The sequence below is a fragment of the Akanthomyces muscarius genome, chromosome 1 (genome assembly GCF_028009165.1).
Source record: "Akanthomyces muscarius strain Ve6 chromosome 1, whole genome shotgun sequence".
Taxonomy (NCBI): domain Eukaryota; kingdom Fungi; phylum Ascomycota; class Sordariomycetes; order Hypocreales; family Cordycipitaceae; genus Akanthomyces; species Akanthomyces muscarius.
Window position 1 is genome coordinate 55,674 of NC_079241.1, and position 18,767 is coordinate 74,440.

The 18,767-nt window shown below is 33.9% G+C and overlaps 5 protein-coding genes across 5 annotated transcripts; 2 read left to right on the forward strand and 3 right to left on the reverse strand.

The window, feature by feature from the left end:
- Nucleotides 1–50: 50 nt before the first annotated feature.
- On the reverse strand, nucleotides 51–437 carry LMH87_004920 (uncharacterized protein; the record flags this gene model as incomplete). The annotated part of the gene is made up of 1 exon (XM_056202547.1): nucleotides 51–437. One exon carries the CDS (start codon nucleotides 435–437, stop codon nucleotides 51–53), a length of 387 nt encoding a protein of 128 aa, XP_056058091.1.
- Nucleotides 438–597: 160 nt separating this feature from the next.
- Nucleotides 598–1,239, forward strand: LMH87_004921 (uncharacterized protein; the record flags this gene model as incomplete). Its single annotated transcript, XM_056202548.1, has 5 exons — nucleotides 598–656; nucleotides 762–787; nucleotides 854–871; nucleotides 1,037–1,061; nucleotides 1,125–1,239. 5 exons carry the CDS (start codon nucleotides 598–600, stop codon nucleotides 1,237–1,239), a joined length of 243 nt encoding a protein of 80 aa, XP_056058092.1.
- Nucleotides 1,240–1,853: 614 nt separating this feature from the next.
- Nucleotides 1,854–3,426, reverse strand: LMH87_004922 (uncharacterized protein; the record flags this gene model as incomplete). Its single annotated transcript, XM_056202549.1, has 5 exons — nucleotides 1,854–2,286; nucleotides 2,345–2,447; nucleotides 2,520–2,814; nucleotides 2,872–3,077; nucleotides 3,138–3,426. 5 exons carry the CDS (start codon nucleotides 3,424–3,426, stop codon nucleotides 1,854–1,856), a joined length of 1,326 nt encoding a protein of 441 aa, XP_056058093.1.
- A 391-nt stretch (nucleotides 3,427–3,817) lies between these two features.
- Nucleotides 3,818–5,287, forward strand: LMH87_004923 (uncharacterized protein; the record flags this gene model as incomplete). Its single annotated transcript, XM_056202550.1, has 3 exons — nucleotides 3,818–4,615; nucleotides 4,690–4,998; nucleotides 5,054–5,287. The coding sequence occupies 3 exons, from the start codon at nucleotides 3,818–3,820 to the stop codon at nucleotides 5,285–5,287; spliced, it is 1,341 nt and encodes a 446-aa protein (XP_056058094.1).
- A 139-nt stretch (nucleotides 5,288–5,426) lies between these two features.
- On the reverse strand, nucleotides 5,427–7,849 carry LMH87_004924 (uncharacterized protein; the record flags this gene model as incomplete). The annotated part of the gene is made up of 6 exons (XM_056202551.1): nucleotides 5,427–6,246; nucleotides 6,307–6,609; nucleotides 6,657–7,267; nucleotides 7,328–7,502; nucleotides 7,561–7,627; nucleotides 7,690–7,849. The coding sequence occupies 6 exons, from the start codon at nucleotides 7,847–7,849 to the stop codon at nucleotides 5,427–5,429; spliced, it is 2,136 nt and encodes a 711-aa protein (XP_056058095.1).
- Nucleotides 7,850–18,767: the final 10,918 nt, after the last annotated feature.

An 18,767-nucleotide genomic window follows, 5' to 3' on the forward strand; every position in this document is an offset into this window, starting at 1 on the left:
TCCACCGAGAGGTCCACGGAGTGACCCGCGGATGCTTCCGAGGAAGGTACCTACGGCTTGATATTTCCTTCATTGATCAGTCCACCGTGACTTGCTTTTGAAAGTACGACAGCAGCAGTAACTATCGCATTTGCTCCTCTCGTGGCAGTCTTTCCCATCAACGCCAGAGCAAGCTTCATGTACCATGTATCATGGGGCGGGCGAATAAATGCTGTTCCTTTGCAGAGTCCAGGCATGGCCATGTTGACAATTACATGGTCGGCCGAGACTTGTGTGGCGAGCTTCTCGACAAACCAGGCCAAATAGAACTTGGCCATGACGTACTGTTCAAAGCCACCAGAGAATGTGGATGGCTCATCAAAACTGCCAATCAGTGATCTCGTCAAGGGGTCGCGCAAGTTCTTCTCGGAATGGTAGATGGTGTCGGAGCCAACCATTGTAAGTCGTCCGGGTTCTGGGCTCTGACTAGTTGGACGCAAAAGTCGAATGAGTTTGAGGGCGAGGAAAGCAGTAGATAGAAAATTGACCTGCAGAGCTGTTTCGCGCTGTTTTTCGCCAATGCACACGAACTCGTCGAGTACAAGACCGGCGTTGAGAATGGCAATGTCAATTCGAGGCAAGCCTCCACAGCGTTCAACAAAGGCGCTGATGGACTTGTAAGACGCCATGTCTACTATCCAAACTTGAATCTCAGCCTTTGGGTATTGTCGGCGCAATTCTGACGCAGCTTCATCACCTTTGCTTTGTGAACGAACCGCCAGAATCAAGCGGTCAAGCTTTCTCGAGAGTAGGTGTCGCGCCGACTCAAACCCCAATCCAACATTGGATCCTGTAATGACAGCTGTTTTACCAGACAAATCCAGTGATGCTGGTAATGGCGGAGCCAATTCACTAAACTGTCTTGACCAAAAGGCGAAGGTTCGAGCCTCACGAGCTGCAGATAACTGCATTCCTTGAGACATCTCGTCTTCGTTCGTTGTGGACGGTTCCTGACAGAGAACGGTAGTTTAAAGTTGGTTTTTTTATGCGCTTCTAGAAAGCTTTATTTGGCTTGCATGTTTGTAAGAAAACAATGTCCATGCAATCATGTCGTGTGGTTCAATTGTCTGCTTACACATTTACAGGGTTGTATTTTCCGGTACCAATCGTCTCGGACTCGGAAAATGGCGCCGCGAGATCTCCCTCATTAAGTGGGCTTTTGCTCAGTTTTCCGAGACTAGAGTAAGGTATTCAAGATAATCAGATTCAATTTAATTGCCAAAGAGCCGGACATAGCCTTTATGGGACATCGGCCAAAAGCAATTCATTCCGCCTAAAAAGTAGCATATTCTCTATCAGGGAACGCGGCTAGTACGAAGAAGGTAAAGGGATAGATAGTTATAAATACACTATATAATAGCTAACAAGGCAATAATAGTAACTTCATTAATTACTAGGGAAGAAAAGGTTCCTCCCTAGCTCTCTCCGCCGGCTTCTCGCCCTTAAATAGCTATTCTCTAGCGCCGGGATCCACCGGTCCGTGACATTCACTAAGCACCGGACATAACGCTTCTCGCCAGCTAAGCAACTTACAGCGTATAATTTAAGATACGAATATGCTAAGATACTTATGGGATTTTCGATTCGACCTTTAACGATTTGTGCATATTTGTTGGCGGTTGTGTCTCGTCTGTAAACGGTGATGAGTCTTACAATTTCTATTAGTGCTATCTAGAGCAGAGGGCAATCGTGTATAATTACAAAATATAACAATTCAACAAAAAGACAGTTGAGGTGACCCAGTAAAGAAAAACTACTTTTATTGATGATCCATCCTATTTCCAGTGCGTGACATAACGGGAGTAGAATCTCGATTAGCCCTTGGTGTTCAATTTCCACCCGACCATGCGGCCTCTAAGCCAGACCATGAAAGCAAACGCAACCAAGTAATTCAGGCCACTAAATAGAGCAGCATAGTCATAAACTTTGTCTGAAGTCTTGTCCACAATAGCACCACCGATAGGAGGACTAGTCAGGCAGCCTATTCCGGCGATGGCAAAGATCGTGCCCATGCGATAACCAACCTCCTTAATTGGCGAAATTGACATGATGAGCACAGGACCAAGACCAATACAAGCTCCAGAGCCAATACCAAACAGTACAGCAAAGGCGTAAGAGGCCCCTGCGCTGTGGCCAGGCAGCCAGATTCCAAGTACAACGACGGCACTGAACAGGATCATGAGAATCGTGACGTTGAAGCGGCCGTACTTGTCAGCAGCCACATTTGGTACAGTGCGTCCGATAAAACTTTACCACGGTTAGCTTGTATTTAAATGAGGATATCGGCAAGACTATGACTTCTTACCTAGCTCCGTTCAAAATAGGGATGAGATTGAATGCATCCTTGGGCGTCATTCCATACCGGATACCGGCCGAAACAATGTAGTCAAATGGCACAAACATGGCCCCTATTTTAATGATTAGCAATTTTCCAAAAATAGAAAAACTCTAACGGAGAACGAGCCAGTAGATAGACTTACAGTAAAGGAAGAAACTGGCAAAGCACATGATGATATAGTTGGTTTCACGCATCGGGCGAAGATGCTTAGCAAGGTCAAATGGTTTGCGAACGTGGTTCAGGTTAGATGAAATTGTCAGATTGGTAATTACCAAAAGGAACAAAATCAGGAAAGCGCTTGTGCGAATGGCCCAGGCGAAACCAATGGAAGGGATGAGATGAGTGACCATGATGGGAAAGATGACGCCTCCAAGTGACGAGCCAGCAATGGTCAGTCCACCGGCGATGGCACGCTTCTTCTTGAAATACGTCATGGGCTAAAATCGAACAAGTTAGAAATTGTTGGTAATAGTATTTCGACTTGATACACCTACAGCAGTCATGGATGGAGTGAAGACGAGTGAGGCGCCAATACCTGAGCAGACAGACTGGCTGAGGGCAAATTGGTAATATTCTTTCGACAGGCTAGTCATCATGAGTCCAAAAACATGTAGAATTGTTCCGATAAAGACAGGAAGACGAGGGCCATAGTTGTCGAAGAGCCAGCCAGCCAAGGGGGACATGAAGAGCATAAAGAAGACTGCGAGACGTTGATGGTCAGTATTGTGAATAGGGCGAAATGATCAGCTAGATGACTTACATTCCATAGATGTAATCCAAGACACAGTCGACTTGTTGTAGTTCTTGAGCTGGTCTCGCTCGTACTCAGCCTGGAACAGTGCGATGCAGTTGACCCAGCCAAACGACACAAACATGGCGCAAGAAGCACCAATCAGACTCAGCCAAGCCTTGGTACCACCCTCAGGGGCTTCGTCTTCTGGTGCCTGCTCATCTTTAGGAGAACTCGAGGAATTATCAAGTGTGTTGGAGTTGGGCTCAAGTGCCTTTTCCAAGGCAGAGCTGGACGAGGTTTCGGTCGCCGTAGTCATTGTGTAGCAAGTGAATAGCAAGGTGCCTTTTTAGAGTTGAATCTGCTGATGCGTAAGAATTGAACAATGTGGTGGGAGGCTGAAATGGCATATAAATAATATTTCCAGGGTCTGAGATCAATCGGAAAACTTGTTCGGTGAATTCGGCGACGGACTTAAGGAATGAAAGGTTCACAAGATGTAAGTCACGAACTCCGCCGCGGAGCCCTCCGTGGACCCTTCCGCGGCACCCTCCGTGGAGGCGCATGCGGAAGATGGACCTTACCGCAAACGCGGTACGTCATTGCTCAACATATTATCTGAACTAGATCTTTTAAAATATTTTTTTTTCCCTTTTAATCGTTTCAAACACCTAGTTCTTCAAATCTAATCTTGTCCCAACTCTTGCAACATGACCGACGCCATCGAGTTCTATCGCAAAGCCTTGAGTGCCATGCTGGGCCTCACGCTTACACGCACCGTACAGCAGGTTCAAGCAGTGGGCCACCGATGGATGTACAGAGCGACTGAAAACACCAAAAACGTCGTCGTCATTGGCGGCTCCTACGCTGGGCTGTGGCTAGCTCGACGCTTGAGCGAGACGCTACCTACAGGCTACAAGGCTGTCCTGGTCGAGCGCAACAGCCACTTTAACCATCTGTTTGCCTTCCCGCGCTACGGCGTGGTTCCTGGTATCGAGCATCAAGCCTTTATCCCTTACGATAATATCTCTACATTTGGTCCACCTGGAATCCTGCAGCACATTCGCGGCTCTGCTGTCAGCATCTCGTCGAACCAGGTTCGCTTCCAATCTGGTGAGACCCTTGACTACGAGTACCTAGCCATCGCCACTGGTTCTTGGCAGCCACCCCCATCCAAGGCTGTGTCTTTGGATAAGGAGGGTGCTTGCGCGGAATTGCAAAGCTCGCAACAGAAAATTCAGGATGCCAATCGCATTGCCATTGTGGGAGGCGGACCTGTAGGAATCCAAATTGCAACCGACATCGCGGCGTACTTTCCGGGGAAGAATGTTACTCTAGTTCATTCTCGCCCTCAGTTGCTGAACAACTTTGGACCAAAACTGCATGAAAACGTTGTCGAGGCCATGTCACGCCTAAACATCAATGTCGTTTTGGGTGAAAGACCGCAAGTCGGCCAAGGTGGTGAACTGGCGTTCAAAGACGGAAAGAAGTCGCAGTACGATCTAGTGGTACGTATTCGTATACTTATTGAACGTTACTTACGAGCACTGCAAATACTGACCAATCCCTCCGTGGTTGTTAGATCCCATGCACTGGACAACGCCCCAACTCGGCCATTCTCGAACAGCTTGTGCCATCGGCCGTCTGCCCCACGACAAAACAAATCAAGGTAAAGCCCACGATGCAAATCCAAGACGAGACACACAAATACGAAAACATCTTTGCTGTGGGGGATGTCGCGAAGACGGGTGGCCCACGAATGGCGCGCGCAGCTCGTGCTCAGGCAGATATCATCACATCCAACATTCTTTCCATGATCAATGAGCAAAAGCCATCGACCTTCTACAGCCCCCAAATTTACGAGGGTGTCATTAAATTGACACTTGGAAAGGTAAGAGAGCATCCATTCTTCATATGAACCGCATCGGAAACTGACACACGTACAGGGTAACTACATCTACTATGGAAACGACGAGGGTGGCAAGGAGGTTTGGATCAACGGCACTGACAAGAGTGACGACCTCAACATTGGTCATGCATGGGAGGGCCTCAATACGAAGCTTCAACCATCTGTACCATCATCCCCATCGTACGCGCCTTCGCAGAGTCGTAATCCGACTCACGGCCAGCCGACAAAGTCTCAGCGACGTGTTGGCAGACAGGGAAAATTGCGAGATTAATTACAGCACTTGTAAGATGGAGTGGTAATGTTTCTTTTTGATAGATTTCCGGCTTTGTTTTTGTGTTATTCACATAGCTGCAGTTTTTAATTATGAATTAGTAGCCAATTCATACTTTGTTACAAAAGGAAGTGCAGTGTCAACCCATATTGGCGCCAACGTCCGAAAAGAAAATATCCCAATCCGTATCGTTGAAAGTTGATCCAACAGAAAAAAAGTCGTCCCAGAGCTTATCAAGTACGATATCAGGTGGTGTATTGACGTCTGCAGCTTCTTCTTCAATTACTGGCATCTCATCCGCTGCATTTCCATGCCCGCCAGTGCCTGTGAATGGTTCTGAAGGCGGCAGATTTCCAACGTTAGATGTTGACATGGATGATCTAGATCGTGTAGCCATTCGTCTCTGCTGGAGTGACGGTGGCACTACAAGAGGACCTATGTCTTGAGCAGATGAGTTGGTGTTGTCGGTATCGTCTTCGCGCACATGGTTCTTCAAAGTACTGCGGAGGTTGCGCACCGCGTTCTGAAACGACTGCACCATAGATTGACCACTGGACATGTCCTCATCAGACGTGCCATTGACTGGTACTAGCTTGGCGTTCAAATCATGCTCCAGAGCGCGACAAGCTCTAAGAACCTCTTGCTTGCGACGGGGCGCGTGTACCTTGTCGGGGTTGAAGCATGCATCCATGGCCAAGATGATGGCGGCATTTAGAAAATGCTGCATAACATACGTAAACGATCCGACACTGTGGTTGTACATGACGCGGTTTCTAATGTGCACGACTATTTCCGCCGACTGAATGCATTGAAGGCGCGATTCTCCATACTCTGGCTGTCTCGAGCCTCGTATTAAAAACGGTCGATGAAGGCGTGCTAGCTGCGTATGAAGCACGAAGTTGATGAGGTACCGTTGCCATTCCAGATGTGGCATCTCACGAATAAGTGCAGCGTGAGCCCTTTCATCCTCGATGGTTAATTGGAAGAATGGTGGCAGAGACTCGATGAAGCGTTTGTACTTTTGATTCATTACCTTGACATTTTCGTACAGCTCGGCGCAGCTCTCCAGGGCCGGCGAGGAGAAGAATGACACTGGTAGGTTATCGACAACTTCTCGTGCCAAAGTCGCAGACTGAATGCGATGAATAAAGTACGTCATGGATGTAGGTTTGGTGAGAGGTAGCGCGTAGGATTCTTCCGTGAGAAATGTTGTACCTTGAGGTATATTTGTGTCTTCAACATTGCTTGGATGATCCGTCTCCATTTGCTGAGGATGTAGCAAATACGTCCCCTCGTTTGGTCCGCTGTTATACGACATGAGCCTTGGAAGGGTTAGCAGAAACAGCAGCTACGAATACGAGGTACATACCAGTCAGAGGCAGCCATATGCCACCAAATACGCCTTTTCACCTCTACATCCACCATGTCGGCGCCATTCTTGCGTCGTTCTTCACGGCTCGGGCGTGAATCCAAGCGATGGAGCTTCATAACCCGCGCCATTTGAATGCCATATGCACTCAATACATTGAAGTTTTTGCGAAGACCTTCCATCTGCGTGCATAAGTGAGCCAGGCTAACAATTGTCTGCAACGCCGGGACAGAGGGAGGCGCTGGGGGGTCCGTAAGTAGTTGCACAGCTTGTTGAGCCCAGATTTCGGCTAGAGCTTGCTGGGAGTGGCCATGCAGCGAAGGCGATTCGAACTGAAAGTCATGTTTCGATACGTATACACTTCCAGCAAAGATGCACAAGAAAAAGGCCAGTTGTGTGGCTGAAGGCGTGCGGCCTGCGTTCAGGTCATGATACAGCGCGTCAAGCATATTCCATGCTGTAGGCCTATGCAGTATGCGGTAGGTGGCGTCGACAGACTGTGTGTAATGATCCAAAAGTGCAGTGGCGTCGTCAAAGACTGGGAAGTCGCGTATGATATTGTCCATGTCTACATTCATGGAGGCTGGCGTTGAGCTTGCGCCTGGGACATCCTGTGAGAGTACAGTCAGTAGACTTGATTCAACAAATGGGGCAGCCTCGCAATAACGTACTTCTGTCAAGAGCCCTTCAAGCCACTGCGACGTTTTTTGCTGCTCCTCGTCATGATTTACTGTGCGGAAGCTGGTGTGATGAGTTGGTTGGGCAGTTCTTGAGACAGGCTCCCGTTGGGAAAATACGGCACGTTCCAGCCTCGCCACACGCTCTGCCAGATCTAGATTGTCCCGTCTGTGACGATCTATCAGACAAATTGCATATCCAAAGGATTGGGTAATAATAGGCTTACGTTGGATGCGGGCTGTCACCAATCAGTGACGGTACTGAAACTGCTGGGGCAGGGGCGTGTCCTCGGTCTGCCTGACGTGGTTAATGATGTTTGGCGCGCGTTGGGGGGAGGCTGTCCGCATTCACCCACCAGCTCCGTAGATGCAGTCTTTGTTGCGAGATCGACAGTTGAAACATGATGGGCGGCCACGATCGCATTTTAATTTCCGCGACCGACAAAACTGGCATGATACTGGTTGTTGAACGTACGGCCTATCGTCGAACGGTGTGGATGGGGCCGACCTTTTCATCTTGACATGCGCAAGGGAAAGGCGAAGTCGTTGGTTGACATTTGCCAACTGCCTCCCTGTACTTTCAATACGATGTAGCAGATGAAACAAGTTGGGCGTGTCATTTTCAGCCCCCATGCAGTGGGCCGGGAGGCTGCCTGAGCCACAGCACGTGTTCAGCTGTGGCAACAGCGCCAGGCTTCTGCGGTAACGTCGGCCACCCACTTCTTGGCCCTACCCACATCTCGGCGCGACACGCGTCTTTAACACCACTTTCTAAATGACACATAATAAATCTAAAAAACATTATAATAACATAATAAATACACTATTAGATATAAAATTAACTAAATAATCACTCTATAGCTTTAATTCTTAGAATATTATATATAACCCCTATTAGTTATATCTTAAACTAGCTATATATATTTTTAATATCTATAATTTTAATAAAGATAGAATTAGGGTTAGAATTAACTTTCTTCTATTATTTTTATAGTAATAGCTTTTTTACTATATAGAGTTTTATATTCTCTTATTTTAAGAAGAGTATTTAGGGTTATTAGGTATAAAATTACTTTATAATCTTATATTATATTAGTTATAAAATATACTAGCTAATTAAAGGATATATATTATTAGAAAGAAGGTATTAGAGTTAATATATATTAATAGGTATTTTAATTTCTAGTAGGGCTTCTATAAGTACTAATTTTAGCTCTAAAGGAGGTGCTTTTAGTGTTATTAGGAGTGGATTAATAAATAACTTACTTATTAGTAGCTTTACTATATTAACTAGCTATAAACTAGCTTTTTACTATCTAGTATAAATATTTTAATTTAATAAACTAGTTATTTTAGTAATAAAGTAACTTTTAAGAAAAATTCTTTTTCTAATAGGTAAGGAATTATTATTATTAGGCTAGTTATTAATCTCCTTATAATAATAGGCTTTAATTAAGCTAAATACTATTATATTAAGAGATTAAAGAATATAAGAGTTATAAGCTAATAAGAATAGAAGGTATATATTATAGTAATAATATTTATATAAAAATTCTATTATATAATAGTTTCTATAACTATTAATAATAAAGAGATAATACTAGTCTAAAAGTAGTCTTATTTTTAGAATAAAGATAGTTTATAACTAATAGAGAGTAATTTTATTATTAGTCTAACTTTAAGCTATTATTTTAAACTTCTAGCCTTTAAAAGGGCCTAATTCCTTAAGAAACCACTACTTTTAAACACTCTTACTATTAAATAGTACTAATAAAGTAAGACTTTTACTTAATATTAAGATATACTTAAAGATTATACTCTAATAGTATATTTTAGACTATTTTTTTAAAGTAATTCTCTTTTATAATAACCTATAAGGTGCTATTAGTAAAGAACTTTAGTTACTAGATAATCCTTAGGTTTTTAAAATAATAGTAGAATTATTACTACCTCCTTACTACTCCCTTATTAATAGCCTATAACTATATAGTAGTTTCTTTATATATAATACCTCTAGTTACTTATAACCTCCTACTAACTAATATACCCTATAGGTATCCTAATAGGCTGCCCTTCCTTCTTATATACCGTCCTAGTATAAAGCCTTCTTTCTTTTTACTTCCTTATAGATATATAGCTAGTATACTATTACTCTATACTACTTCTATCTTAAAGGTTTGCCTCTTATATAGTTATAAGGCTAGGGTTTATTTTATAATTTACTTTTCTCTTAATAATATTATTACTACTTATATATTATTACTTATATATTATAAAGTTAAAGCTTTTTTATAATAAGTTTATTATTTATTTAACTTAGTTTTAATACCTTTTAGCCTTTTTTATAATAAGCTTTACTTTATTCTTATATTATATACTATTTATCTTATATTATAGTATTAGTCTATACCTTTACTATATACTTTATATATATATATAATAACTTACTTTTATATTATTACTTCCTTTTTATTTTTAAGTTTAGCTACCTTTTACCTTTATTCTTACCTTTTTAGCTATCTTACTAGCCCTAATAAGCTCTTATAATAATAAATAGCTACTAAAAACTTAATTTCTTATTTTTTCTTTCTTTCTTCTTTTAATAACCTTAAATTATATATTTTAATATTATCTTTATATTTACTTTATATATTATTATCTTATTTACTATTAACTTAATTTCTAAATTACTAAGTTTAGCTACCTTATTATTACTATTTCTTTTATATATTTACTTATTATTTAGTTTAGTAAGATTATAGCTAATTTATATATAGAATTAAATAACTTTTTTTTTAAAAGAAATTATTATATAGGTTTATTACTTTCTTACTAGGTCCTTACTAACTTTTTATAGGTCTATTATTCCTACTATAACTCTCTTTTTACTTATATAAGTCTATATAAGTTTAAAATAGGTTTATAGCTAACTTACTACTTAGTACTATATAGTTCTATATAAGTAAGAATAAAAAGGGTCTATATATTATTAGCTTATAAGTGCTTCCTTATTATATTACTTTTATTACTAACTTATATTAAAGTTAAGATACTAAATATTACTACTATTTTAAGTAGTTTATTAATAAAGGTACCCCTTATTAATATTTATAGACTAATAGTAAGTACCTTTTTTTTTATTAGTTCTTTATAACCTAACTATAAGCTAGATAAGTTATAAAAGTGTTTTTACTATTAAAATAATAGTAAACCTTATATTATACTTACTATAAGTAAATAGTAAGTTTTTAACTTACTTTAAGCTACCTATTATTATAGTAATTTAGTAAGTAGTTCCTTTTCTCTCTTTACCCTTATTACTAACTTACTATTAGGGCCTTATTCTTAAAAGTCTTTTAACTTAGACTTAGAAGGTATTATATTATACTAATAAGGTTATTATAACCTTATAAGGTCTAAAGTGTTATACTAATACTACTATAAACTAGGGCGTTTATACTAATACTACTATATATATATAGATTTTCTATATAAGAATAGCTTACTACTAAGACGTTATTACTACTATTATAGCTATAAGTTTACTACTTTCTTATAGTATCTTTAAAGCTAACTTATATATAGGTAGATTTTAATATTAAGGTCCTATTAGTACTAGCCTTACTAGATTTTAGTTAAGATAATAAGGAAAAGGAGGAAAAATAGGCACTATATCTTTATTATATTATTATTAACTTTTAGGTAAAAGTGTTTTTAAGAAAAATAAAGTTTTAATACTATAAGTTTAATATAAGTTTAAACTATCTTTATAGTATATTTATAGTAATAAATTTATTAATAAAAGTCACTATTTTTCCCTATTTCTTTTATACTTCTCTTTTACCTTTTCTACTCTATAAACTTAATTTATAGTTAAAGTTATAGCTTTAACTTATACTCTTTAAGTAGTATTAGATTTATAAAATTATTATACTTAACTTAAAAGTTTTCTATATTATTATAACTCTTTTATTTTATTTTAAAGAGTTTTTATTTACTATTATATTTATATCTTATAATTTCTTTAACTATATACTTATTATTATTCTTAAATAAAGCTTATATATCTAATACTATACTCTTATAGTAATTATATAGTTTAAAGTTAGATATATTAAATATATTATAAATTCTTAAACTTTAAAATAGGTTTAGTTTATATACTTATTTAGCTATCTTAATTACTAAAATAATCTAAAAAGGTCTTATATACTTCTTTATAAGTTTATAGGTAAGTTATATTAGTTTTAGATTCTTTATTAATAGTAATACCTAGTTTTTTACCTTATATTTTTTAAGCTATTTTTTATTATTATAATATTTTATATACTATTTATTAGTTTCTTATATATATTTTATAGTGTTTTTATATATAATAAGTATTTCTTTTATATATTCTTAGACTTATATATTACTTATATTTAAGGTAGATACTAAAAGATAGGTAGGTATATAGTTTAGTAATAACTTTATAGGTATATTATAGATTACTACTTACTAACTTATATTATAAGTAAATTATATTATAAATAGTTTTTTAACCTAATTAGTCTATTTAGTATTATAAAATATATATAGATAGTATTTTAATACCTAATTTATATATTCTATTAGGCTATTTATTTATAGATAGAATATAATATTAAGTTACTATTTATATATTATAAGGTAGTAAAAGCTTCTCTAAAAGCTAGATATAAAGATACTATCTTAATTTAAGATAATACCTTTAAGTACTCTATATATTATAATAATTTTCTTATAGAAGATTTCTATAAGTTTATTATTAGATAAGTATATATTTATAATAATATAAATATTATATTATATTACTTTATCTATTATTACTAGTATTATATTATATTTACTATATTACCCTTATTATTTTAGTAATTTAGTAATAAGGTCTATTAATATTTCTTTAAATAGATAAGATAATAGTAATAATAGTATAAAAAGACTATAAGGTTAATATATTTTAAGTTTTATTATTTAATATATATAATAGTATTTTATATATATATTAATATTATATTTTATTCCCTATTAGAAAAAAGATATAGCTACTTTATATAGTATCTAGTAAGTTCCCTAATATCTTATAATAAGGTTATTATAGTATAGGTATAAAATCTCTACCCTCTTTTTAAGTAATATATAGATTCTCCCCTTATTTACTAAAAGGCCTACTATATTTACTACCTAATAGACTCTTTAGATTCTTAGGTCTTTCTTATTACTATTATATAATACTTTCCTAGTTTGTTTAATAAAAACGTCTCCTTATTAGGCTATTAGTAGCTACTCTTATAGTATTTTCTTACTTAGTATATTATTTATATTATTACTATTTCTTTATAGTGTATTTTTTAGCTACTTATTATTCTTAGCTACCTAGGTGCTCTTTTAACTCGCCTTAATATAGTAATATTATATCTATTATTTTTTATTTATATAAAATAGTTTAAGAATTATAATAATAGTTATTTTATATATAGCTTATTTATATCTATTTTATAGTCTACTTAATATAATAAAGTATCTATAAGGTTATACTTACTTAATTTAAAAATAATTCTAAAGTTATATAAAAATAGTTTATTTATTACTACTACTTACTTATATAATAGTATCTTTTTTTTTATAAGATAGTTATAATTTAAGTAGTTTATAATAATATTAATAGTTACTATTAGGTAGACTAGGTAGTATCTCTACTAATAGAATACTACTAAAATTACTAGTATCTTTATATCTAATATTTAGTAATTTAGTTTAGCTCTTTATAACTTCCTTAATAAAAACACTATAAGATATTAATAAGTTTCTTATAATTATAATAATATTACTTTAATTATAAAGTCTAATATATCTATTTCTATATATATATAGGCTTTTAGATTAAACTATATAAGTATAAGCGCTTTTTTAAATAATAGCTTAAAGTACTAAAATACCTATAATTTATAGATATTTAGTGTAAATTTTATTAGTATACCTCTTTTTATTTTTTCTATTAGAGGTACTATAATCTTACTAAAGTTCTTAATAAATTACTTATAAACATTTATAAACCCTATAAATACCTAGATTTCTTTAATAATAGTAAGTTATAGTTAGTTTATTACTTTTTTAATATATTCTAAATCTATTTTAATTTTACCTAGTTTAATAATAAAGCTAAGGAATTTAACTATATTTATATTAAACTTATACTTTTTTAAGTTTAAAAATAGTCTAGCCTTATATAGCTTTATAAAGACCTAATAAATATACTATAAATAGTCTATAAGGTCCCTATTAAAGACTAAAATATTATTTAGATATATAATATAGATATAATTAATATCCTTATATAAAGTAGTATTAATATATTTTTAAAATAATATAGGCACTTTAATTAGCTTAAATAGTAATACTAAGTATTTAAAGTATTTAAATTAATAGTAAAATACTATTTTTTACTTACTACTTTTATAGATTCTTAGCTATCTATATATATCTTTTATATCTAGCTTAATATAGAACTTAGTGTCTTATAATTAATTAATTATTTTTATAATTAGAGGTAGTAGCGCCTTATTTTTCTTAGTAATTTAATTAAGGCCTTAATAATTAACGTATAAGTAGAGTTTCCCCTCTTCTTTAATATAAATAAGATAAGAGCTCCTACTAAGTTAGTAGATCTTCTAATTTATCTTTATTTTAGCCTTTTATTAATAAAGTTATATAGTTTATATAGCTCTCTTATTATAAAAAGGTAAATAGGTCTTTATAGTAGTATCTTATTATTTTCTAGTTTAATAGTATATATAAGCTTATATAATAGTAGTAACTTTATAGCTTTTTTAGGTAAAAAGAGCTCTATAAATTCCTAGTATTTTTATAGTAACCTTATATATATTCCTTTTATAGTTATAATAAGTAGGTCTAGCTAGCCTCTTATTAGTATTATCTTAAATTTAGTATTCTTTATAGCCCTTTAAGCTTCTTTTAAGTTTAATACTATCTTAATATTTTTTATATTAATATTATAGTTCTAATAGTTTAGGCTACTATAAATTAAAATATTTTATTCTCTAATCTATTACTAACTAAAAATAAAGTCCTTTAAAAATATTATAACTAAAAAAAGAACTTATATCTCCTTTTTATACTTAAAGTTATTTATAACTTATAGTGTTTTTATAACTTTTCTATTTACTTAAACTCCTTTTTTAGTTAAAAAATATATTAATATAGTTAGTTTAAAGAAGTTATAAACTTTTAATCTTTTAACTATATACTTATTAATAATATTTAGATTACTTTTTATATTAATTATTATTATTACTTTTTTTTAGCTATATCTTATTTATACTTTTACTATAATTTTATATTAAAGGTAGATTTAATAGTAAACCTTATCTTATTATATCTCCTTTATATAGTAGTTTTTAATTAGGCTATTATTTAAGTATATTACTATATCTTTACTCTAAGCTACCTACTTTACTTTAGTAATTTTTAACTAATCCTTATACTTATTAGTAGTATAACTTTCTCTTTTATAAATAGTATAATTATCTATAAAGTAGTTTTTTTATAAATAGTTACCTTTATATTTAAAATATCTTATAAAGAAGTCTTTACTAATATATAGTATATTTATAGTATTTTAATTATTTTATAACTTATTTTTATTTAATATAGTAAGTTAAGACTTTAAGATTATTTTAGCTTATAAAGTTATACTTATTACTCTTTTAATATTCTTTATATAAAACTCTAACTCTTTTTATATTATAAGATTATTATTATTACTTATTACTATTTAAAGCTTATAATTAAGTCTTTTTAAAGCTATTATAATTTAAAAGCTAAAAGGTAAAAAATCTAATAGTTCTATTATAGTATTCTCTATTTAATATAAATACTTCTTTACTAGCTTATTAGTATTATATTTATACTTTAAAAGATTATAAATTACTTATTATACCTTAATATTTTTATCTTTTAGTTCTTTTTTATACTAAATATTAAAGTCTTTTTAAGTAACTTTTTTATAAGTTCCTTATAAAGTTATAATAAAATAGTAGGCCTATTATATCTATACCTCTCCTTATAAATACTATACTATATATATTACCTTATTAAGGTTATCTATATAGTCTTCTATATACACCTAGAAGTGTGTTTATAAGGTAACTATAAAGCTTATATACTCTTAGAATAATTATCTAGTAAATACTATATTAGGGAGTTTTATTATTACTATATATTTCCTATAAATTAGTTCCTTTAAAAGGTTTTTTAATTTTAAAGTTACTATAATTAGCTACTCTTTTATTAGCTACTTATAATATACTACTAGTTATACTTATTTCTATTCCTTTACTACTTTCTAGATACTAACTTATATCTCCTTTATTATTATTAAGCTAATAGTTATACTTACTATACTATCTAGTAGGTTAGACTAAACTAATAATATTATTTATTATACTCTTATAATAGTCTTTTTATTTACTTATAGTAAGGTAATAATTTATTTAGTTATAGTATTATAAGTAGTTTAGTATCTTATATACTAGGTAGTAATAATAATCCTATAAGGTACTATTAGTAAAGAGTTTTAGTTACTAGATAATCCTTAGGTTTTTAGAATAATAGTGGAATTATCGCTATCTCCTTACTACTCCCTTATTAGCAGCCTATAGCTATATAGTAGCTTTTTTACACGTAATACCTCTAGTTGCCTATAACCTCCTACTAACCAATATGCCCTATAAGTGCCCTAATATAACCTTAATACTAGGCTATTCTCTTAGAGACCTATTATAAGCTTAATCTTATTTATATTATATTAGTTACTTAAAAGTATCTTATTAATAGTACTAATTATTAAAAGCTTAAAGAAACTCTATATAATATAAGTTAAGATACTATTAGCCCTTTTAAAATTAAGTCTCTTATCTCTTAAAGTCTTAATTTTTAGGTTTCTCTTAATAAAGCCCTATATTTAGTTCTTATTAACTAGTTCTATATTACTATAAACTCTAACTAACTTACCTACTATCTATTAGATCTACTTATAGGTTAGTAGGTTACTTAGAGTGTCCTAAATTAATATCTAGCCTTTTAAATCTACTTTCTATATTAATAGAAGCTTTTATATACCCTTAAAGGCCTCTTTATATAATATTCTACCCTTTAATTATTCTTATATTATTAACTATAGTACTTCTTACTATTATATAGTAATATAGAGTTTTATACCGCTAATTATATCCTAAATAGTATTTTAAAGGGCCTATTTAGTATATTTAGGAGGTATTATTATATATATAAAAGTTAATATTAAGATAATTATAATTACACAAGAAAACACGGTTCTAGTAATATAGGTTTAGTGTTAAAGTGGGTGGCCGACGTTATGGCGCTAGCGCTGGCGACGTGCAGCAATGCGACACCTCCGTAAGCCCTAACTCCTTGGATGGCCCGCAGAGAGTCAGGCTCGCTATCCGAAAGCCGAGTCTGGCATGTGGCGCCAGTAGCTGAGTTCATGAGTTGCGTCCCTCCTCCCAACCCAGCTCCAGTCCAGCTTATCAAGCTCTGCGCTCAACCCCTCCCACCGAAACTCACGACAGAGACACTCGAACACAAACTTTTTATCTTTTAGGATAACGTGCATGGATCGATACGGCAGCGATAGTTTGCTAAGGCGTCCCACCCGGCTGCCATGTAATATGCACAGCAGAACAAGGCTACCAGTCAGATTTGAGCATTTGCATTACAGGACACACTGTGGATGAACCACTGCTGGCTTGGCACAACGGGCGGTTGGCGTTACAGGAACGGCTGCATGGTTCAGCTGGTTATGGCGTAATTGAGAACGGAAGTGGGTCGGACCGCCACCGCTCACTTCGGGGTCAAAGGAGCTGGATAGTGCCGCCACAACGGTTTGTTATATATAGTGACATGAGAGATACCCGGAGCAAAAAGGTGTAGGGGAGTTTGTATAAGGGTTTTGCTTAGAGCGCTTATAAGTAGCTAGGAAGATTCCTAAGAAAGGTTTCTTAGATAATCTTTATTATTAACGTGGTTAATAAGCGAGCGGCGCAGATAAGCGAGCGGCGCACCTCTACCAACCCTTTAACCTTAAATTATTAATAATTTAACTATAATATAAAAAAACATCTAAAACTAATTAAAATCCTCTTCCTTACTAGTTTTTATATTTATAATATAAATATATATATTATATCTAGTCTAACTATATATACTATATTACTAATTATATATTTTAACTCTTACTTTATAATAATTATAAGCTTATATTTTATCTTTTACTTAATTATTTATATCTATTTACTTTTTTAAATCTTTTATATTTAGGGTTAGAAAAAGATCTTTTAGTTTATAGCCTTATTTTTTTAGCCTACTAGTACTTACTAATTAGCTTATTTATAGCTTTAAGGCCTTATACTTAAGTATAGAAAAATATAACCTTATATATAATAGCTATTATACCTTTTTTAAAACTATTAAGTATATTAAGACTTTTAATTAGAGAGCTATTAGGGTAATTAATAATTTATTTATTTTTATAATTAAAGACTATAAAACTACCTTATTTACTATATTTAGTATCTAAGAGACCTAAGATCTAGCTAATCCTAAATATAAGTTTAGAGGACTTAGTATTATAAACTTAAGTTCTAAGGCAGAAATGACCTTTTTAGGATTAAAAGGGGTAATTCTAGCGCCTTAAAAACCACCTTAGTGTTACGAATAATAGGAAAGTGACGCAAGGCCCCCAGGGAAGTGGCCTAAGACGACAACCTTATAGCGCCTATAGGTGTTACGAATTAGAATACACGTAAGGTAGACTAGGGAAGCGGCCTAAGGAGCGACTAGGCGGGCGCCTATAGGTCGCCTAATTAGGATGCTAGGTTATATAACTAGATCACTGTAGATTATAGTGAGCTAGTAGTAATCTAAGGTAGTATCTATAATATTATATCACTTAGGATTACTAGTAATCTAAGTGATCTAAAGGATATAATAGGGAAATAGATAAATACTTAAAGAAGAAGTATTCTAGTAGCTAGGTAGTCTAGATCTCTATTAATCAATCTAAGTAATAGTTTCACTATTAAGAGTTCTACTCTTAATAAACGCCTATAATATTACTTAAATATACTACCCTATAGCTTTAAGCCTAACTTACTCTCTAAGAAACAGACCTACTATGACTTAGTAAATAAGCTATTATTACACTGAGCTCGTACCCTGCGGTTCGAGCTACTCTCTCTGCCTACTGCCTACCTCTAGCTCTGTAGCCTACCCCTAACCCCTCCCTACTGGTCTGGTTTGCACCGCACTATAACTTACACATAGAGTAAATTCGCACCACTACTTTTCATTTTTAATATAAAAAAGCTAAACTAAT